The 17,989-nt window shown below is 43.2% G+C and overlaps 1 protein-coding gene across 3 annotated transcripts in view; it reads left to right on the top strand.

Moving 5' to 3' along the window:
• Positions 1-17,989, top strand: part of SRPX (sushi repeat containing protein X-linked) — an 87,715-nt gene that overhangs the window by 45,490 nt on the left and 24,236 nt on the right. For all 3 annotated transcript variants that reach the window (XM_030807220.1, XM_030807221.1, XM_030807219.1), the window contains exons 3-8: positions 61-252; positions 2,356-2,532; positions 9,498-9,624; positions 13,337-13,458; positions 14,195-14,374; positions 17,458-17,591. In XM_030807220.1, coding sequence (XP_030663080.1) covers positions 61-252; positions 2,356-2,532; positions 9,498-9,624; positions 13,337-13,458; positions 14,195-14,374; positions 17,458-17,591 — 932 coding nt within the window. The remainder of the gene's footprint in view (positions 1-60; positions 253-2,355; positions 2,533-9,497; positions 9,625-13,336; positions 13,459-14,194; positions 14,375-17,457; positions 17,592-17,989) is intronic.

Raw genomic sequence — 17,989 nt, forward strand, 5'->3', positions numbered from 1 at the left:
ACACATTTTCCGAAAGTGTCATTTCGTATTTATCTCCTCTTTTGTTTCTGCTACTTGTAGATACCCCGTGGTGCTCCCCCATCAAGGTGAAGTATGGGGATGTGTACTGCAGGGCCCCTCAAGGAGGATACTACAAAACAGCCCTGGGAGCCAGGTGCGACATTCGCTGCCAGAAGGGCTACGAGCTGCATGGCTCTTCCCTACTGATCTGCCAGTCAAACAAACGATGGTCTGACAAGGTCATCTGCAAACGTGAGTAGGCCAGCTCTGTGTTGGGTCCTCAGGGATGACCAGAGCCAAAGTTCTTTTGCTCTGCGATTGAGGATTTTCACTGAACATTGATGAGAAAAATTCTCCTTATGAGCAGTGGGACACCAGGGGGATTCTAAGATATGGTGGAAGTGAGATGGCTCCTCTCGGAGAGAATGATATGATCAGCTGTTTGAGAAAAGGGGAGAGAAGATCATTGTTCAGAAAATGAGTTACATTTGTTCAGCTAGTGCTGGATCCTGAAGAGGTGTTGGGGATTTAGAAACAAATAAGACACACATGGGCCCTGCCATGAAGAGGCTTTAGTAAGGCAGAGGTGTCAACTGGGAGATAAGTACAAGAAAGGCACAAAGTCAGGGACGTGTGGTAGCAGATTAAAGAAGTGTTCTCCCGGCCGGGCGCGGTGGCTCATGCCTGTAATCCCAGCACTTTGGGAGGCCGAGGCGGGTGGGTTGCCTGAGCTCAGGAGTTCGAGACCAGCCTGAGCAACACGGTGAAACCCCGTCTCTACTAAAATACAAAAAATTAGCTGGGTGAGGCGGCGTGCGCCTGTAATCCCAGCTACTCAGGAGGCTGAGGCAGGAGAATTGCTAGAACTTGGGAGGTGGAGGTTGTAGTGAGCTGAGATTGCGCCACTGCACTCCAACCTGGGCGACAGAGTGAGACTCCGTCTGTTAAAAAAAAAAAAAAAAAAAAAAAAAAAAAAGTGTTCTCCCAAGGAGTGAGGCTTAGGGAGGCAGGAAAGAGTCACAGAAGAAGTGATGCTTATTTATGAAAGTGAGTGTGCCTCAGGGGAGAAGATTAGAGGAGCAGCGTTTCAGGGGCTGGCTTTTAGCTTCATGACAAGTCATACCTCATTTGGAAAATTGCAAGTGGTACAGCATTGTTGAAGCACACTTTAGATGTCTTTGGTGTTCAAAACAGCCACCACTTTTTGAGCACTTATGGTTTGCCAAGAATTTCACATACATTTGATTTTTACAGTCACGCTATCAATATGGGTGCCAGTATGTTAACTTCATTGTCAGGGAAACTGAGGTTTCAAGGCTGCAGCCATGTCATCAGGACACATCAGGGTGACTGTAGTGGACGATCTGCTCTACCCAGATCTCCTCCATGCCTTTTACTAGTTGTGTGTATCCAGTACCCAGCTTCTGAGTACTTTGCTCTTAAAGACTTGGAACTTCAACCTTATTCAGAAGACTGCTCCTTCAGAGGACTGCTCCCGCTCTCTCTCTCTCTCGCTGTCTCACTCGTTCTCTTTTCACAAGAGAAAGCATCTCCCGTGAGCAGCCTGTAGCTGCCCAATGACTGACTGATAAAGAATTATGAAAGCCCAGCTTCCTTGCCTGGGGGCAGGACAGAATGAGCTGTCATTCACACTCCAGAGCTTCCCTATGGGATCAGACTGCTGCTGACTTTGCCTGAGATCTCATCTTGCCTGGCTTTCTCCCCTTCCCTGTTCTGCTTTCCTCACCCCCTCACTAGTCTCCCTGGGACCAATTTCTTACTAAACCTCATGCACATAAATCTGTATCTCAGAATCTGCTTCTGGGGAGCTCAACCTAAGATAGTGGCTTAGCTGGGTTGCCGACCCAAGCCAGTGTGACATGAAACTTTGTCTCTTCTGTGTGACATAAAACCATCCATTGTTTCTTAAATTCCATTTGTTTTATTTATTTATTTATTTAGACAGAGTTTTGTTCTTGTTGCCCAGGCTGGAGTGCAATGGTGCAATCTCGGCTCGCCACAACCTCTGCCTCCTGGGTTCAAGCGATCCTTCTGCCTCAGCCTCCCGAGTAGCTGGGATTACAGGCATGTGCCACCACGCCTGGCTAATTTTGTACTTTTAGTAGAGACGGGGTTTCTCCATGTTAGTCAGGCTGGTCTCGAACTCCCGAAGTCAGGTGATCCGCCTGCCTCGTCCTCCCAAAGTGCTGGGGTTACAGGCATGAGCCACTGTGCCCGGCCTTCTTATATTTAAATTAACTTTTCACCTCATGCTTTCAGAGTTTCTAGTCTCTGAAATGAAACTCTATAGACAAAAACTAAGAAATGCTGAATATCTGATTTTCTCATTTTCAGAAAAGCGATGTCCTACCCTTGCCATGCCAGCGAATGGAGGGTTTAAGTGTGTAGATGGTGCCTACTTTAACTCCCGGTGTGAGTATTATTGTTCACCAGGATACACGTTGAAAGGGGAGCGGACCGTCACATGTATGGACAACAAGGCCTGGAGCGGCCGGCCAGCCTCCTGTGTGGGTAAGAAAATGCCACAGCCCTCAGGAGGCACTTGCTTTGGGAGGTGCAGGGGGTGTTCATCTCGAGGATTGTAAAGGGAGCATCACTATTCCTCCTGTAAGGCCTAAGCATGCAACTTTGCTTTCAGTAGCATCACTGGTCCTCTGCCTTAGCCCTAGATCTAACCTCAGTGTTTATCCTGGAGCTGACTTCGTAGCTGATGGCTTCCATCTGACTTTTGTCTTTTTCTTGGTTTGGTATTGAGGCAACTACAGGCTGGCAGAGATGTGGCATGCTCCTGCTGATTTTAGTTCAGGGGCCTAAGCAAAGTTATTGACACTACAGGGACAGTCCAGTAGAGAACATCTACGTGTCTTTCAGCCCCAACGTAGTTCCTTTGTCATTGACTCTGGTGGTCAGCAAGCACTCAATTTGTTCAGCTGGAAGGGATTTGGATATTTTGCCTTACTCTGGGTTTGCTGGGCAGTGAGTGGTTCCCGTGGTGTGGTCCTGGGAGCAGAAGCAGCAGTAGCATCTCCTGGTCTGAGAATGCAAATTTTCACCAACCCACCCCCACCACCTGCTGAGTCAGAAACTTTAGGGGTCAGGCACAGCACTTTGTTTTTTAATGAGCATTCCAGGGATTGTGAAGCACTCAGATAGACAGCTACTGACCTAAGGCACTGCTTCTCAAACTTTACTGTGCAGCCAAGTCCTCTAGGGACCTTGGGAAAAATGCAGATTTAAATTCAGCAGGTCTGGGGTGGGGCCTAGGATTCTGCTAAATGATGCTTTAGGGCAAAGTTTCTGAACCTCAGCATGATGGACATTTGGGGCCAAATAATTCTTTGTTGTGGAGCCCTGTGTTTTTTGTTTGCAGGATGTTTAGCAGCATCCTTGGATTTTATTCACTAAGTGCCAGTAACACTGCCCACAGGGGGCACCTCACAGATGTTGCTTTCAGTATCCTCCCTGTGATTAGCTATGTGCATAGCTCTTCAAAACAAACCAAAAAGAAAATTGAATCTACTCCCTCATACTGGAAGGGGCAGAGGTGATGGTGGGAGGAGAGAAGCTCAAAAATCCTTCTGCTAAGCAAGCTTTGGCAGAGTACTCTAGGGATCATACTGTTTAAATTTCCAGATTGTGTGCAACAATGGAAAGAAAATGCTGATTGTTCTCAAAAAGCAACAGCATGTCTTAAGCTGGACCAGATGGGCCTGGAACCTTCCCAGAGGGAGAGAGAATGAACCCCGAATTCAGGAGATTCATATTACAGTTTGTCAGAACAAGGTTCAGGCATATTTGAGAGAAGGAGGATTGTACATGCAATTAGGTAGGGATGACAAAAAGGGGTACAGCGATCCACAAGAGAGCCTAGAGTTCCCAGGAAAAAAGAGAGAAATGGGCAAAGCAAGCAGGCAGTTCTTTCCTTGATTTTCGTGACAGACAAGCTGAGGTTTGTCCCCAGTGAATTTTACTCCAGGGGTATCATTTACTTTTTTGGCTTTAAATGTATTAAAATAGTTTAATAAATTTGTTTTTGTGTTGACAGGGGTAGGGGGTCCTTGAGCGTAACTCAGAACTTCAACCTATTTTAGGAGGTGACACGTAGTGGCTAAGTAGCTCCCAGATTTCCACACAACCTTCAACAGTCTTGGCCAGAGCTGTGCTGAGTGGTGAGAAAGTTGCCCCAGTTCTCTTCCAGACTGTAAGGGAAGAGAGAAGACTGGGCTTACTTTGGGCTCTGAGGTGGTCAGTTCTGTGGTCTGGCTAATTTGAAGGTGCCACAAGTTAAAAATTAATTCTCTTACACAGACCATACTCTGGCAATGGGCTGAAATTCATGGTTATTTCAGAAACAGATATAGATAAAAATATGTCAATGTAGGAGGAAAAAAAATACTGCAAATTGCAGGAGGGTAAAGTCTTTGAAGAGCCGCAACCTCCATTGATCTGGAAGAAAATAAACCTTAGAATGTAACCACTATTGTTTTCGGGGGATATTTTTCTTTCTTTCCATTTTTAGTTATTTTTGGTTATGTTGGCGTTTAGATAGAACAATGGACAGTTGGAATCACAGCAAGTCCTCATGTAGAGACCAGATTTTGAGTAGACACACGATCTCTCCTTTAGACCAACACTTCTTCCTAGGCCAAAACAGGAAGAAAATTAAAGGTACTTTAAAAACCATGGACAGTGAAAAACCAGCAAAGGTCTTTTGACATGCAGAGAGTATCCATTTAATTACTTTAACAAAAGTAATTAACAATTTAACAAACTTTCCTTTTTGCCCTGCGGAACGGATTGTAATAAAGTGACCAGACAACACATTTAAGTTCTAATTATCTATCAAGGAAAAAATATTTTTAAATAATTTTATTTTTTGCTCCCTTATTTTTTGTTTTCTACAGAGTGGAATAGGTGGAGATTTATTAACACAAATGAAATTCTGGAATAAAAAATTTCGGAGATGTAATATATGGAAATTGATGGCATACGTTTCTTGTGTCCCAGCTGTCTCACAGCTGGTTTACCCAATGACCCATAGGAATGGGATCATTGCATTATTGCTGGGCTGCATTGCATTATTCAGTTGATGCAAACATCAATAGGGCTAAGAATAAATGTATCCATGCATTGTTGCAAATGATGTTAAATTGTGCTAAATTCTTCCTGGGTTGACAAATACACATTCTTTTGCAAACTTTCAGAGGCTAGTTTCAGTTAAAACAACTTGATTGACTGAGATACTGATTCACTTTTTCCCTTACATGATTTGTTAGTACAAACAGAACAGGTCAACTTTTAGTGGCCCTCTCTAATATAAATGTATCACCAATGAATTTTTATTTGGGCTTCTTTCTTGTGAAGATATTGACTTTTAGAGATGAGGTCTCATTATGTTGCCCAGGCTGGCTTCTTGCTATGTCGTCCAGGCTGGTCTTGAACTCCCAGGCTCAAGTGATCCTCCCACATCAGCCTCCTGAGTAGCTGGGGCTACAGGCATGAGCCACCACACCTGGCTATGATCATGACTTTTAAATGTGGATTTCATTGCCTCCCTTCTTGCCTCTTTTTTCTGTTTTGGAAAGTTCTCTGGATTTTTGTGTGGTGCCAAACAGAGGAAACCACTTCCCAGAGCCATCCATAGAGATCACACTCTGGCTGGGGGAAGCAAACAACTGGATGAGTTTTCAGTGGCCAGGTTTGTTCTGCATTTGGCAGTCACTCACTTCCTATGCCCCCTTGAAAAGAACTCTTCCTTTCTCTATCACCAAACTCAAACTATTTTATATTTGCATCAGTGATCTGTTGCTGCACAATAGACCACCCAAAACTTAGTGGCTCCAAACAACTATGTTATTGCTCAAAGATTCTATGGGTTGGAAAGTTGGGCAGAGCTCTGTGGGGACAGCTCATCTCTGCTGTATGTGGTAATGGCTGAGGTGACCAAGTGGAGCTGGAGGATTCAAGATGGCTTCACTCACAGGTCTGGTACCTCAGTTGGGAAAAGTTGTACTGACTGGGGTCTGGCTGAGTCTCTTTCTCTCTCTCTCTCTCTCATTCATAATTTCTCATCCTGATTATATGGCCTCTCCAGTCAATTGGACTTCTTTAGATGGCAGCTGGCTTTTAACATAGTGAAAGCAGAAGGCACCAGATTCTATGAGGGCCTAGGTCTGGAACTGGCACAGGGTCACTTCCCTTGCATTTTATTGTTATCTGTTGGGCAAGACATTGTCCTTTTGAACTTCTTCCGTATATCCACTACCTACCTGGTTAGATGTGTCAAGGATTTCCAAGTAAATAGTTCAGCTTCAGCTGGGTGCTGGTGGCTCACACCTGTAATCCCAGCACTTTGGGAGGCTAAGACAGGCAGATTGCTTGAGCCCAGGAGTTCGAGACCAGCCTGGGCAACATGGCAAAACCTTGTCTCTACAGAAATAAATAAATGAATAAATAAAATTAGCCAGGCATGGTGGTGCATGCCTGTAGTCCCAGCTACTTAGGAGGCTGAGGTGGGAGGATCACATAAGTCTGGGAGGTCAAGGCTGCAGTGAGCCGATATTGTGCCACTGCACTCCAGCCTGGGTGACAGAGTGAGACCCTGTCTCAAAAAAAAAAAAAGTTCAGCTTCTTAGATAAATAGTAGTTGATACAATGCAATATATTTGTTTCTCATATTTTATATGCGCAGAGAAGGGAGACAGTTTGTCAGATGTCTCCAATGAATGTGGCAGAGAGCAGAGGCCAGAATTTTCACTGAAGGTTTCAAGATTTTTATACAATTGCAGGCATCCTAATTCAACAGGGGATAGTAATTATGTTTCTATAGTAACTTTGTTCCTTTCATTCATGGAAATGTATAACTTGTAAAATGCTATCAGGGCCAAGTCTGGGTAATAACAGGCTTAGGTCTCTGGAGTATCAGCTGAAGGGCAGACCAGCTGGTCTCACCAGCCGAGAGAGAAGGCAGCTGCTTGAGGATGTGTCAGGATCAAGTCCTGCAGAGGCTCTTCAAGCGTTCATGGGGAAGCTATGACAGACCATCACAAAACAGTATGTGTGCAAAGGTTGGCGGAAAACACTAGGTCAGCAGCAGGCAGATACACAAAAGGGTTTGGTTTATTAAAATAACTTTAAAATATGTAATGGCATTTAAAAATCCCAGACCACAAAGAAATTCCAAAAGAGAGGAAATGCTTCTTCCCAGTCTATAAATGGGGACGCTAATAACACTGCTTAGTCTAATGGGTGGTTGTGCAAATTCAGTAAAATAATATAGGGAGGGTACTTAGCATGGAGTGGGCATGTAGGAAGGATTTTTCCAATATTAGTTATTATTTGTAATGATTTATTTCTTCTTGTTTCTTCTTTGGAAGAGCACTGTTTCTGAAAAGCTAGGCCAGTTCAGCTGATCATTGTTAGCTAGAGATAGGCTGGCTTTGGGAAACTCTGAGACTCTTCTCCCAGATAACCTATCTTGGAGCCTGTGTGCTTATACTGTTAGTACATCTAGATACAGAAAACAAACAACAATGTATCATCCAGACATTTAGTTTACCTGACAGAGACTAAGTTGCTTTTCACTCTGACCATGCTGCTCCAAGAAAACATGGTAACACAATGTAATTTTACATTGAAATCTATATGCTAATAAATATACTTTCTATAATGTAATTGCCAGCTCTATTTGACCAGCAGGGGGCAGTCATTATATACTTGTCTTTCTGTGAAATGTTCATCTGCATTATAAAAGTTTGTCTTCTATCACCTATCATAGTAAAAAATTAATTTTTTTTAAAAAACGTAACAACCGAGTATAGACATCTTGGATGCATTTAAAGCATCTTCCATTTCATCATAGTATTTGTATACTTTATTTTATCAATTCTGAGAAGCACATTTTTTCTACCTTTTAATATCCCTGAAATAGGGATGCATTTCACAATTAGGAGTGACTTAAATTCAACAAAATATGGTGGTTATTCAATTTAGGATTGGTGCATTAAGGCTGTTAAGTTCACACCCCACTGAAGCATGACATAGAATGAAAATGAATTTGGATAGCTGAAGGCAAAATTGTTTAATAAGTTATTCATAACTTCTTACCCTGAGTAAAATGAGAAATTATTAGACAAGACACAGGAGAAAGTATATAAAGAATTTTACTTGGTGCATTTAGTCTCTCAAAGACATCTGTCATTCAGAATCAAAAGGGCATTTAACTTTCATTAAGGCAGTAATAGCACTTAATACTTATCAGTTGATATGTAAAGTAATGTGAAGCTGAATGTCCTTAATTTGCCGTGCCCTCTTTAAATACATTCTCTACCTGTTCAGAAACATTAAGTAGAATTTGCAGAAATTTGAACTTCCTCTTGTGATTTCACTTCAGCTATAAGATGAAATACAACCCAGTGTAGAGTTGACATCTCATTTACTTCGAGCCCTCATTAACCACCCATCCTTGTTATCACTATCGAGGCAGAACTCTTATTACCAGGTAGAGAAACTACTTGAAGAAATTTGGGAGGCTTTTGGAGGTCCAGAGCCACAGTAAAACTGCTGTCCCAGAACACAAAACCATAAGTGTAGTTCAGTAGCAGTTCAAGGGGAGAGTGGACCCAGACAGACCATTGCCTATTTTAAGATATTAAGCAATATGTTGATAATAGATAGCAGGAACAGAGAGAGCTTGTTCCGGTGGCAAGTGCTCTGACTTAGATTGTAATTCACAGTGCCATTATCTACATGTGTGGTCTTAAATAAATCACTTAAGTTATTTGAGCCTCAGTTTGCACATCTGTAAAATGAGAGTTGGGCGGCTCCTCTACACCTCCATAGCATTCACTTTTACCTTGCCTGGAGCATTGCCATTGTCTACCTCATGTTATATTTCGTGTGTGGTAATGTAATCCCTCCAATACATGGCAAATTCTCTGAAATGTTAGGAGCACATGATTCTCTTGCCTTTGTGCACCCCCAACCCCAGCAGTTGGAATGAAGCCTTGGATAAGATTGGTACTCATGAAAAATTTGTTGCCTTGAATTGAATCTGACTAGATGATAGCTAGAGTGCCTTTCTCTAATATTCCATGATGCTGTCTTCAAAGCAGGAAGTACTCACTAAAGCCAAATGACTTCTAGTTTCAGCTGGGTAACTGCCATGTGGCCTTCGGTAGGCAGAGTTTGGAAGCATGGGGAGGAAAGGCTGTAACTAATGAATTACCCACAGGACATCTCGCAAGGCCAGTTGATTGCAGGTTTAGCCCCGCAAATGTGAGTATTTAAACAATCTTCAAAACTTAGCAGGAGAGTAAAAGCATTATGAAGGGAGAAAAGGGGAATATATAGGGTGAACAAACTCTCTGAAAATGGAGAATACCCAGAGGCTTTGGTATTTTAAACTTTGGGTGTTGAACCCCAGTTTGACTAGATATTTCTTGATGATGATGAGAATGTTTTGGTTATATTTGCAGATATGGAACCTCCTAGAATCAAGTGCCCAAGTGTGAAGGAACGCATTGCAGAACCCAACAAACTGACAGTCCGGGTGTCCTGGGAGACACCCGAAGGAAGAGACACAGCAGATGGTATTCTTACTGAGTAAGTGAAACTTGGCAGATAAAATGATGCTGTCTCTTTTATGTGAGATGTTTACTACCCAGAGTAGGGGAGTGTATATATGCTGGTCTATTGATGCTTTCAGATGTGGTCCCCCTGGTCACTACCTAACATATTATATATGTCACCTATGTATTTGTTGATTGCCTGTCTCTATTATAATATGTTCACTGCTATGTTGTTAATGCCCAGAACTGTGCCTGGCACATAGTTAGCACTCAGTAAATCCTTACTGAAGGAAAAAAGAAATAAGGGGTGGTGAATGATGTGATTATTATACATTGCATGCCTGTATCAAAACATCTTGGCTGGGTGCGGTGGCTCATGCCTGTAATCCCAGCACTTTGTGAGGATGAGGCAGGCGGATCACTTGAGGTCAGGAGTTTGAGACCAGCCTGGCTAACATGGTGAAACCCCATCTCTACTAAAAGTTCAAAAATTAGGCAGGTATGGTGGCACACACCTGTAATCCCAGCTACTCAGGAGGCTGAGGCATGAGAATCTCTTGAACCCGTGAGGCTGAGGTTGCAGTGAGCCAAGATTGTGCCACCATGCTCCAGCCTGGGTGACAGAGTGAGACACCATCTCAAAAAAATTAAAAAAAAAATCTCACGTACCCCATAAATATATATACCTACCATATACTCACAAAAATTAAAAATAAAAAAAAATTTAAAAGAAGGGGTGGTGAGAAGAAGGAAAGGAGGAACAGAAGGGGACAGAGGAAGCCAGTTGGTTAATTTAGGGATAGAGCCACCCCCACTGCCTGCCCAGGCAGACCCTACTCACGCCCCCAGGCCATTACCTGCACTGGGAAGCCGTCAGTGTCTCCCATGTGGTGCCAGAGGCTGCCGCTCTTGTGCTCTGTGAGTACAGTTTAGTGCAGAACTTTTTCACCCCTTGTTTTTCGGCTGTATTTATCTCTTTCAAAGCTTTTTAATTTATTTTTAAAACTCCCGATCATATCAAACACTTACAGATGTTTATTTAAAAAAAGAGAAGGTGTCTTCTGCTTTCTTCCCCACCTCTACCCCATTCTCCTGGACCAATTTCATTCATAGTTTGACATGTATCTGAGTTGCTTTTTGCTGGTATGTTTGTTTTACCAACTTCAATGAGAAGCACTCTTAAGAAGCTTTTAAAAATGGGTGGATCCCTTTGTGAGGGTTAGCTACGTGTTGTTCTAATCTAGCATTTGGGCCTGTACCCCTGCAACTGTTTGGTTGGCCTTCATGTTCCCTGGAGACCACTACTTCATGTTAGCACGTTCATATCTGTGCCTTAAAGTTTATGGGCATATTAGAGTTCCCCACTGAGTTTTCATCTGTAGATGAAAGGATACCTCTAACTTATCTCCTGGTGATCCATAAAGCAAGAAAAGACTTTCTAGAATCCTATCAACCGGAAACATTTTTACACAATGATTAGCAATAACAGTACAGTTTCTAGTGAGAGAGGCAGGACATTTTGTTCCTACATTCCAATAATCTTCCCCCAGTGCCTCATCTAGCTCAAGTAATATTACTAGTTATGCTCTCCCATTGTAACTTCTCAAAGATAAAGTTTGACCATTAAAAAATTATTTGCTGTCACATACACATCCCACAAATCCCTTTGAAGAAAATGTAGGCAATCAGAATTGAAAAGTAAGTTGACATAATCAGGGATTGGGTTTTATTTACCTTTGACTCTTCAGGGTCTAGCACAATGCCTGGCCCAGCCCCCAGCATATAGTAGGTTTTTAGATTTTTGCAGCTCTGACTGCTGTTGAAAAATCCTGTGTGATAAACACAAAACATCAAGCCATCAGATGACTCTATTTGTCTACAAGCTTTGTGAGAATATTCACCTTGTTGTTTTTGTGGGTAACTTGCGTAATATGGTTAGGAGTATTAAATTTTATTTGATTTTTTTATTTTTTGAGACAGATTCTCATTCTGTTGCCCAGGCTGGAGTGCAGTGACACGATCTTGGCTCACGGCAACCTCCACCTCCCAGGTTCAAGCGATTCTCCTGCCTCAGCCTCTTGAGTAGCTGGGATTACAGGTGTGCACCACCATGCCCTGCTAATTTTTATATTTTTAGTAGAGATGGGTTTTTGCCATGTTGGCCAGGCTGGTCTTGCACTCCTGACCTCAGGTGATATGCCCACCTCGGCCTCCCAAAGTGCTGGGATTATATTCATGAGCCACTGCACCCGGCAGGATTGTTACATTTCAAAACAGCATCTCAGTACTCTCCTGTCCCTTTGTTCAGAGCAGCTGTCTGCTTCCAGAGTTCTACAGCCCAGAGGCCAGAAAGGCTTAGAGCAGGATGCGATGGGAATGTACTCCAACAGGATGAGGAGTTCAGAGAAGGCTGTCTTGTTCCCTTTTCGCTCTTACTTGGGCTCCTTGCTGCCCTGGTATTTCTCCTATGACCCCTTCCACCACTTCCTATCCAAGCTACTGCTCTGTCACTCCCTTGTGAGGGAGAAGTTTCTAGTGTCAAGCTCTGAGACAAGTGCTTCTTGTGAGTTCCCTTATTTACTCCTTCTGTTATTCACATGTCATAGGCGAAACAAAGTCTCAGAGAGGTTACATCCACTTATATTTGAAGTATCACTCCTCTCAGGTTTATCTGAATTTAAATTGTGCTTTCTAAAGACCTTAAAGCATCTAAAGCCAACAGCAGCATGTCTCAAAATAGTGGGATTTCTGACATTTTCCCAAGACCCCTCTCTCATACCTGGTAAACAGCCACCTCACCCACCTACATGTAAGGCCTTCCTCAGTGGTGACAATGATAATTCCACATGTTCATTATTAGCAAATATTCTCATCATTCCCAGAACTGTAGGGAGATGGGGAATTATATGTATATTGAAAAACAGAACATAGATTTTGATCATGCTATACTTATTGGTGTTCTCATTAGGCAGCCAAGAAAAAAGATAAACTCACCCTAGCTGTGTGACCTTGGGCAAGTTTTTTAGCCTTTTTGTGCCTCAGTTTCCTCATCTGTGAATCGGAGATAATACTACCTACCTAATAGGGTTGTTGGATTAAATAAGGAGGATTAAGTGAATATATGCAAAATGCCTAGAACCATGCCTAACATGTAAGGTTTATGTAAGTGCAAAGAACACTTTTCCACTTTTCGTCATTATTATTATGTTATTAGGATAACCAAGGAATCACAGAGAACTTGCCTTTAGGTCTCCACTGTCCCAGATAGAAAAAACAGAGAAAGTTCTAGTAACCCCCCCCCCCACCCCCCTGCAGGCCCAAATTGCCAGTGACTGCTTGGACTGTATTCTCTAATGATTTTCCTCACAGAAAATTCCCTCGTCTTCCCAACAGTGAGGCAATTCAGGTCCTCCCTGGAACAAGAGTGAGATTGAAGGAAGAGACTTGGGCCCTGTATTTTTCATCCTCCCTACCCCATCTACCCACTTCCCTACCATTCTACCCTTCAGCAAGAAAAAAGTCTAACCTTCCCAGTAGTTTGGGTCTTCCATTTTCTGGTCACAAACTGCTCTTCTAAAACAGACTAAAGCTTAGGAGATTCTATTCTTCAAGAAATTTTTGTTCTACTTAAAGTGATCTAATGGTTGCCCCTCGGTCTCTCCATGTCCTGTAAAGAGTAGGGGGTCGTCACTTGCTTGTCAGATCCATAATGTCATCTTTCCTGTTTCTGATTTTTTTTCTCTAAGTGTCATTCTAAAAGGCCTCCCCCCAGGCTCCAACTTTCCAGAAGGAGACCACAAGATCCAGTACACAGTCTATGACAGAGCTGAGAATAAGGGCACTTGCAAATTTCGAGTTAAAGTAAGAGGTAAGAGTACCGCTTACTGGTTTTTTTTCCCCCTCTCTTTAGAAGAGCAAAGGGAAGCAGGTCCTCAAGCCAGAACTCTCTCAAGTGCCTACTGTGGTGGGAGACTTGCCAGCTTTAGATTAGCCTCTAATGAGGCTTGGGGAAATGCCCTATCTTAATGCCTGAATTTCATGATACACATCTGGATGGGCGTCAGTGTTGCCAGATTATTTAAGGAGTTCCCAGGACTAGTCTTACAGGAGCCCATAGCTGACTGCCCCAGAAGAATATTATTCAATAATTTTTCCATCCCTGAGCTTAGGTGACCAGCTGAAGCCTGTGAGTCCATCTACAACCAGGGTGAATAGGAGCCCCCTGATTTGGGCCACCAGGAGAACATGTTTTTAGTGTTCTAGTATCATTGGTATGAAAGAAAATGATTTTAAGGGTTATTTTATGCCTGATGGTTTGGGCAACTAATTGCTAACCATCTTTACTCCTTACTCCTCTGGACTTCATTTCCTCATCTGTAACACTAGGGGCGAAACCAGTTGATATCAGTGGTCTCATTGGTATGGATGGTGACCATTGCAAGACTCACTCACTGACCAAATAGTCATCCCTCCTCCCTCACTCATTTCACAGGCTGATGTAGAAGCCTGATTGCAAAGCTGATGCCTCTGCATCCTCACCTTTTCTGCTTACTCTGTGGATGGGAGCTCAGCACTGAGACCCCTCTGGACTTGTGTCCCTACAGTCAAACGCTGTGGCAAACTCAATGCCCCAGAGAATGGTTACATGAAGTGCTCCAGCGACGGTGATAATTATGGAGCCACCTGTGAGTTCTCCTGCATCGGCGGCTATGAGCTCCAGGGTAGCCCTGCCCGAGTATGTCAATCCAACCTGGCTTGGTCTGGCACGGAGCCCACCTGTGCAGGTAGGTATGCAGCCCCTCCAGCCTGCAGCAGAACCTGTAAACCCCTTGGTTCTTGATTCCAGTTCAAGAGAGGTTTCCCTTCATATACTTTGAGAAGTTCATGGCCATCCCTCTTTATCTGAGTGGATGAACATAGTCCTTAGATCCCTGCTGCAGCTCATCTCATCTGCCATCCATCTTGCCTCTGCCTATCCTCTAATTTCCCTTTCATGTCCTCTGAGGAAGAAGCTCAAGGTAGGAACCTAGGGCCAGCCTTTGGTGACATTATGAATCAGCAAAATTTGCTCTACTTTCCTTTGTTCTAGAAATGTAAGGATCTTATTTATAAAGCTAGTACATTGCTACGTAGAGACAATATCATACCTGCTTTGCATCACTGGCATGAAAGTTACATAGACCTTGGGCATTTGGAATCTTTCGTCCTATGTAAAATGAAGAAAATAATACCTCATCTACCTCTTGAGTTGTTGTAAGGATTAAATGAGGTCATCTGTGGGACAGTGGAACAGAGCAGTGCCTGGTACAGGCAAAGCCTTATGCCAGCTCTTATTCCTGATGAAGAAAAATTGGGCTGAGTAATGAGTCTGAAACTTGGACTAGCCAGAAAATTATGGACATATCTCTTGTTTATAGACTTCTCTTTTTCTCATTTCCTGGTACCCTTTCATCTTTATCACTTTCTTTTAATTGAAGCCCCCATTTAGAGTTAAGTGACGGAGAGACATATATACCATCAGCTAAATGACTGAGATTCTTCAATTTCATGTATTAAAGTAGAAAGAACACACCTATTATAGACTCCCTACCTAAGGACTTCATGCCCACCATGTTGGCATTAAGGCCTGGGGTGTGGTGTCTAACAGGCTCCTAGACCTATGTGGTCCAACATGGTAGCCACTAGCTATGTGTGGCTACTAAGCACTTGAAATGAGGCTAATCTGAATTGAGATATGCTATAAGTGTAAAATATATACCAATTTCAAAATTTCAGTGTGAAAAAGAATATGAAGTATCTTAATTTTTTATATTGATTACATGTTGAAATGAAATATTTTGGATACATTGGGTTAGATAAAACATAAAATCCTTTCTACCTATCTCTTTATACTTTTTGTTTGTTTGTTTGTTTGTTTGAGATGTAGTCTTGCTCTGTCACCCAGGCTAGAGTGCAGTGGCGCGATCTCGGCTCACTGCAACCTCTGCCTCCCGGGTTCCAGTGATTCTCCTGCCCCAGCCTCCCGAGTAGCTGGGACCACAGGTGCATGCCACCATGCCTGGCTAATTTTTTGTATTTTTAGTAAAGACGGGGTTTCGCCGTGTTAGCCAGGATGGTCTTGATCTCCTGACCTCGTGATCTACCTGCCTCGGCCTCCCAAAGTGCTGGGATTACAGGTGTGAGACACTGCGCCCAGTCTCTTTACACTTTTTTAATGAGGCAACTAGAAAATTTAAGATTAAATATAGTGGCTTACATTGTATTTCTCTTGACCAGAGCTATCCTAGACTCTGAGTCCCTGGAGCAGGGAAGAGGGCAGGAAAGAGGGCAGGAACTGTGTATCACTCAGTGTGACATCCTAGTACCTAGCATAGAGCTTGGCACATGGCAGGCACTCAGTGTATAATGGCAGAATGAATGAATGTGTGAATGAACAAACACTTCAGTGCAAACCTAAAATGTGAAATATGAAAACCAAGATTATAAATTATACATGGCATCTACTAGTTTTCTCATATTATTTCTTCTCTGGGGCTAAGCCTTTTGCTTGCCTATCTATACAACATCCTTCATTGACCTTGAACAGCTGTAATTAGTTGTCATTTATTTGCTTAAAGGGAAGACCTATTATAAAACTGCCTTATCCCATGTCCTCTATGCCTGTGTTGCTTGCCCTGTGGCCTTTGTGCCCCATATTGCTTTGTCCCTTCTGCACCAAGGAGGCAGACTTCAGAGATTCTGAGCCATTCCAAAGCCAGCCTGGCCATTGCCCATTCTCTTACCCTTCTGCCTCTCTGCACCCCTTTCCCCAGCAGATACTATGGTGCTTGGCCTATATGCCTTTCACATTCCCATCTATGTTCAAAAGGCTACTTACTGCAATTAACTGGGTCTCTCTGTCTGAGAGCATTTCTTTCCTGGCTATGAAAGCATTGTCAGCCCATGCACAGAGCCAGCTGGAAGTGATGGAGAGTTAGTGCCCCAGAAGCAGCCCTCAAAAATGATGGAGCAATTGTATAAATACTCCAGTTCCCTCCAGTGGGTTAATTCTGGAGGTATGTTGTATATCATCTCCTAGAGTTCCCCAGTGGGAGTGAGTTCCAAATGCCCACAGCAATAACTTGCTTGATAACCAATTGGTATTGTTTTCTTTCCTTCACTGTCCCACTTCCTGACATAGACAGAATAATGGTCCACCAAAGATGTCCACATCCTAATCCCCGGAACCTGAGAATATGTTACCTTACATGAAAATAGGGACTTTACAGATGTAATTAAGTAAAGGATTTTGAGATGGGAAGAGTATCCTGGATTACCCAGTGGGCCCAATGTAATCACAAGCCTTCTTATATAAAGGAGGCAGAACTGATGTCAGAGTCATAGAAAGAGATGATGGAAGGAGAGGTCAGAGAGAAGAGAGATTTGAAGATGCTACCCTGCTGCCTTTGAAGATGGAGGAAGGGACTACTAGCCAAGGAATGAATGTGGCCTCTCGATGCTGAAAAAGACAAGAAATCAGATTCTCCCCTAGAACCTCCATGGGAACATAGCCCTGCCAACACCTTGATTTTAGCTCCATGAGACCAGGATCTTTTAGATCCTGACCTGCAATATCTAAAAGAATAAGTTTGTATTATGTTAAGTCACTAAGTTTATGGTGATTTGCTACAGCAGCAAGAGGAAGTGAATATACTTCCTCACTCCTCCACAAGTGCTTCTTGGGACTGCCTCCCAAATAAACTATTTACACTTGAATCCTTATCTCAGGGTTTACTTCTTACACAAATGGTTCTGTGTGTCATCACAGGCTCTGTTGAGCCAGAACAAGTAGAAGGTTTCTGACCCATGTAGCCACTTCTGATTACAGCCATGAATGTCAATGTGGGCGTCAGAACGGCAGCTGCACTTCTGGATCAGTTTTATGAGAAAAGGAGACTCCTCATTGTGTCCACACCCACAGCCCGAAACCTCCTTTACCGGCTCCAGCTAGGAATGCTGCAGGTGAGTCCTCGAGGCAGGGCCAAGGTGGGAAGGAGACCTTTAACAGGAAGGGCCCAGCCATTTCACTAAAAGCAAAGGCCAGATTCAGTGCCTAATCCACTTCCAGTGAGTTTCAGGAACTGGCACTTTAGAGCTACCACCATTCATTTCTGGTTCTGGGCCATAACCTGATTAACATTGACTCCTTAGAGTTAACCCAATCGTTTTCCAACTAATGAGGTTTGTCTGTCTTCACCAATAAGTCTAATTGACATGCTGTCCAGGCCTAGCCACAGAACAATTGTCTTTGCTGAACCTGTCCAGCATATGCCTGGCTGGAAGCAATCAATTAGCTGCCTGCCCCCATTTTTCCCCAGGGAATTTCTTTGACTCAGAGGGTGACAGCCATTTTTTTTTAG

This window comes from Nomascus leucogenys, chromosome X (genome assembly GCF_006542625.1).
Source record: "Nomascus leucogenys isolate Asia chromosome X, Asia_NLE_v1, whole genome shotgun sequence".
NCBI lineage: Eukaryota > Metazoa > Chordata > Mammalia > Primates > Hylobatidae > Nomascus > Nomascus leucogenys.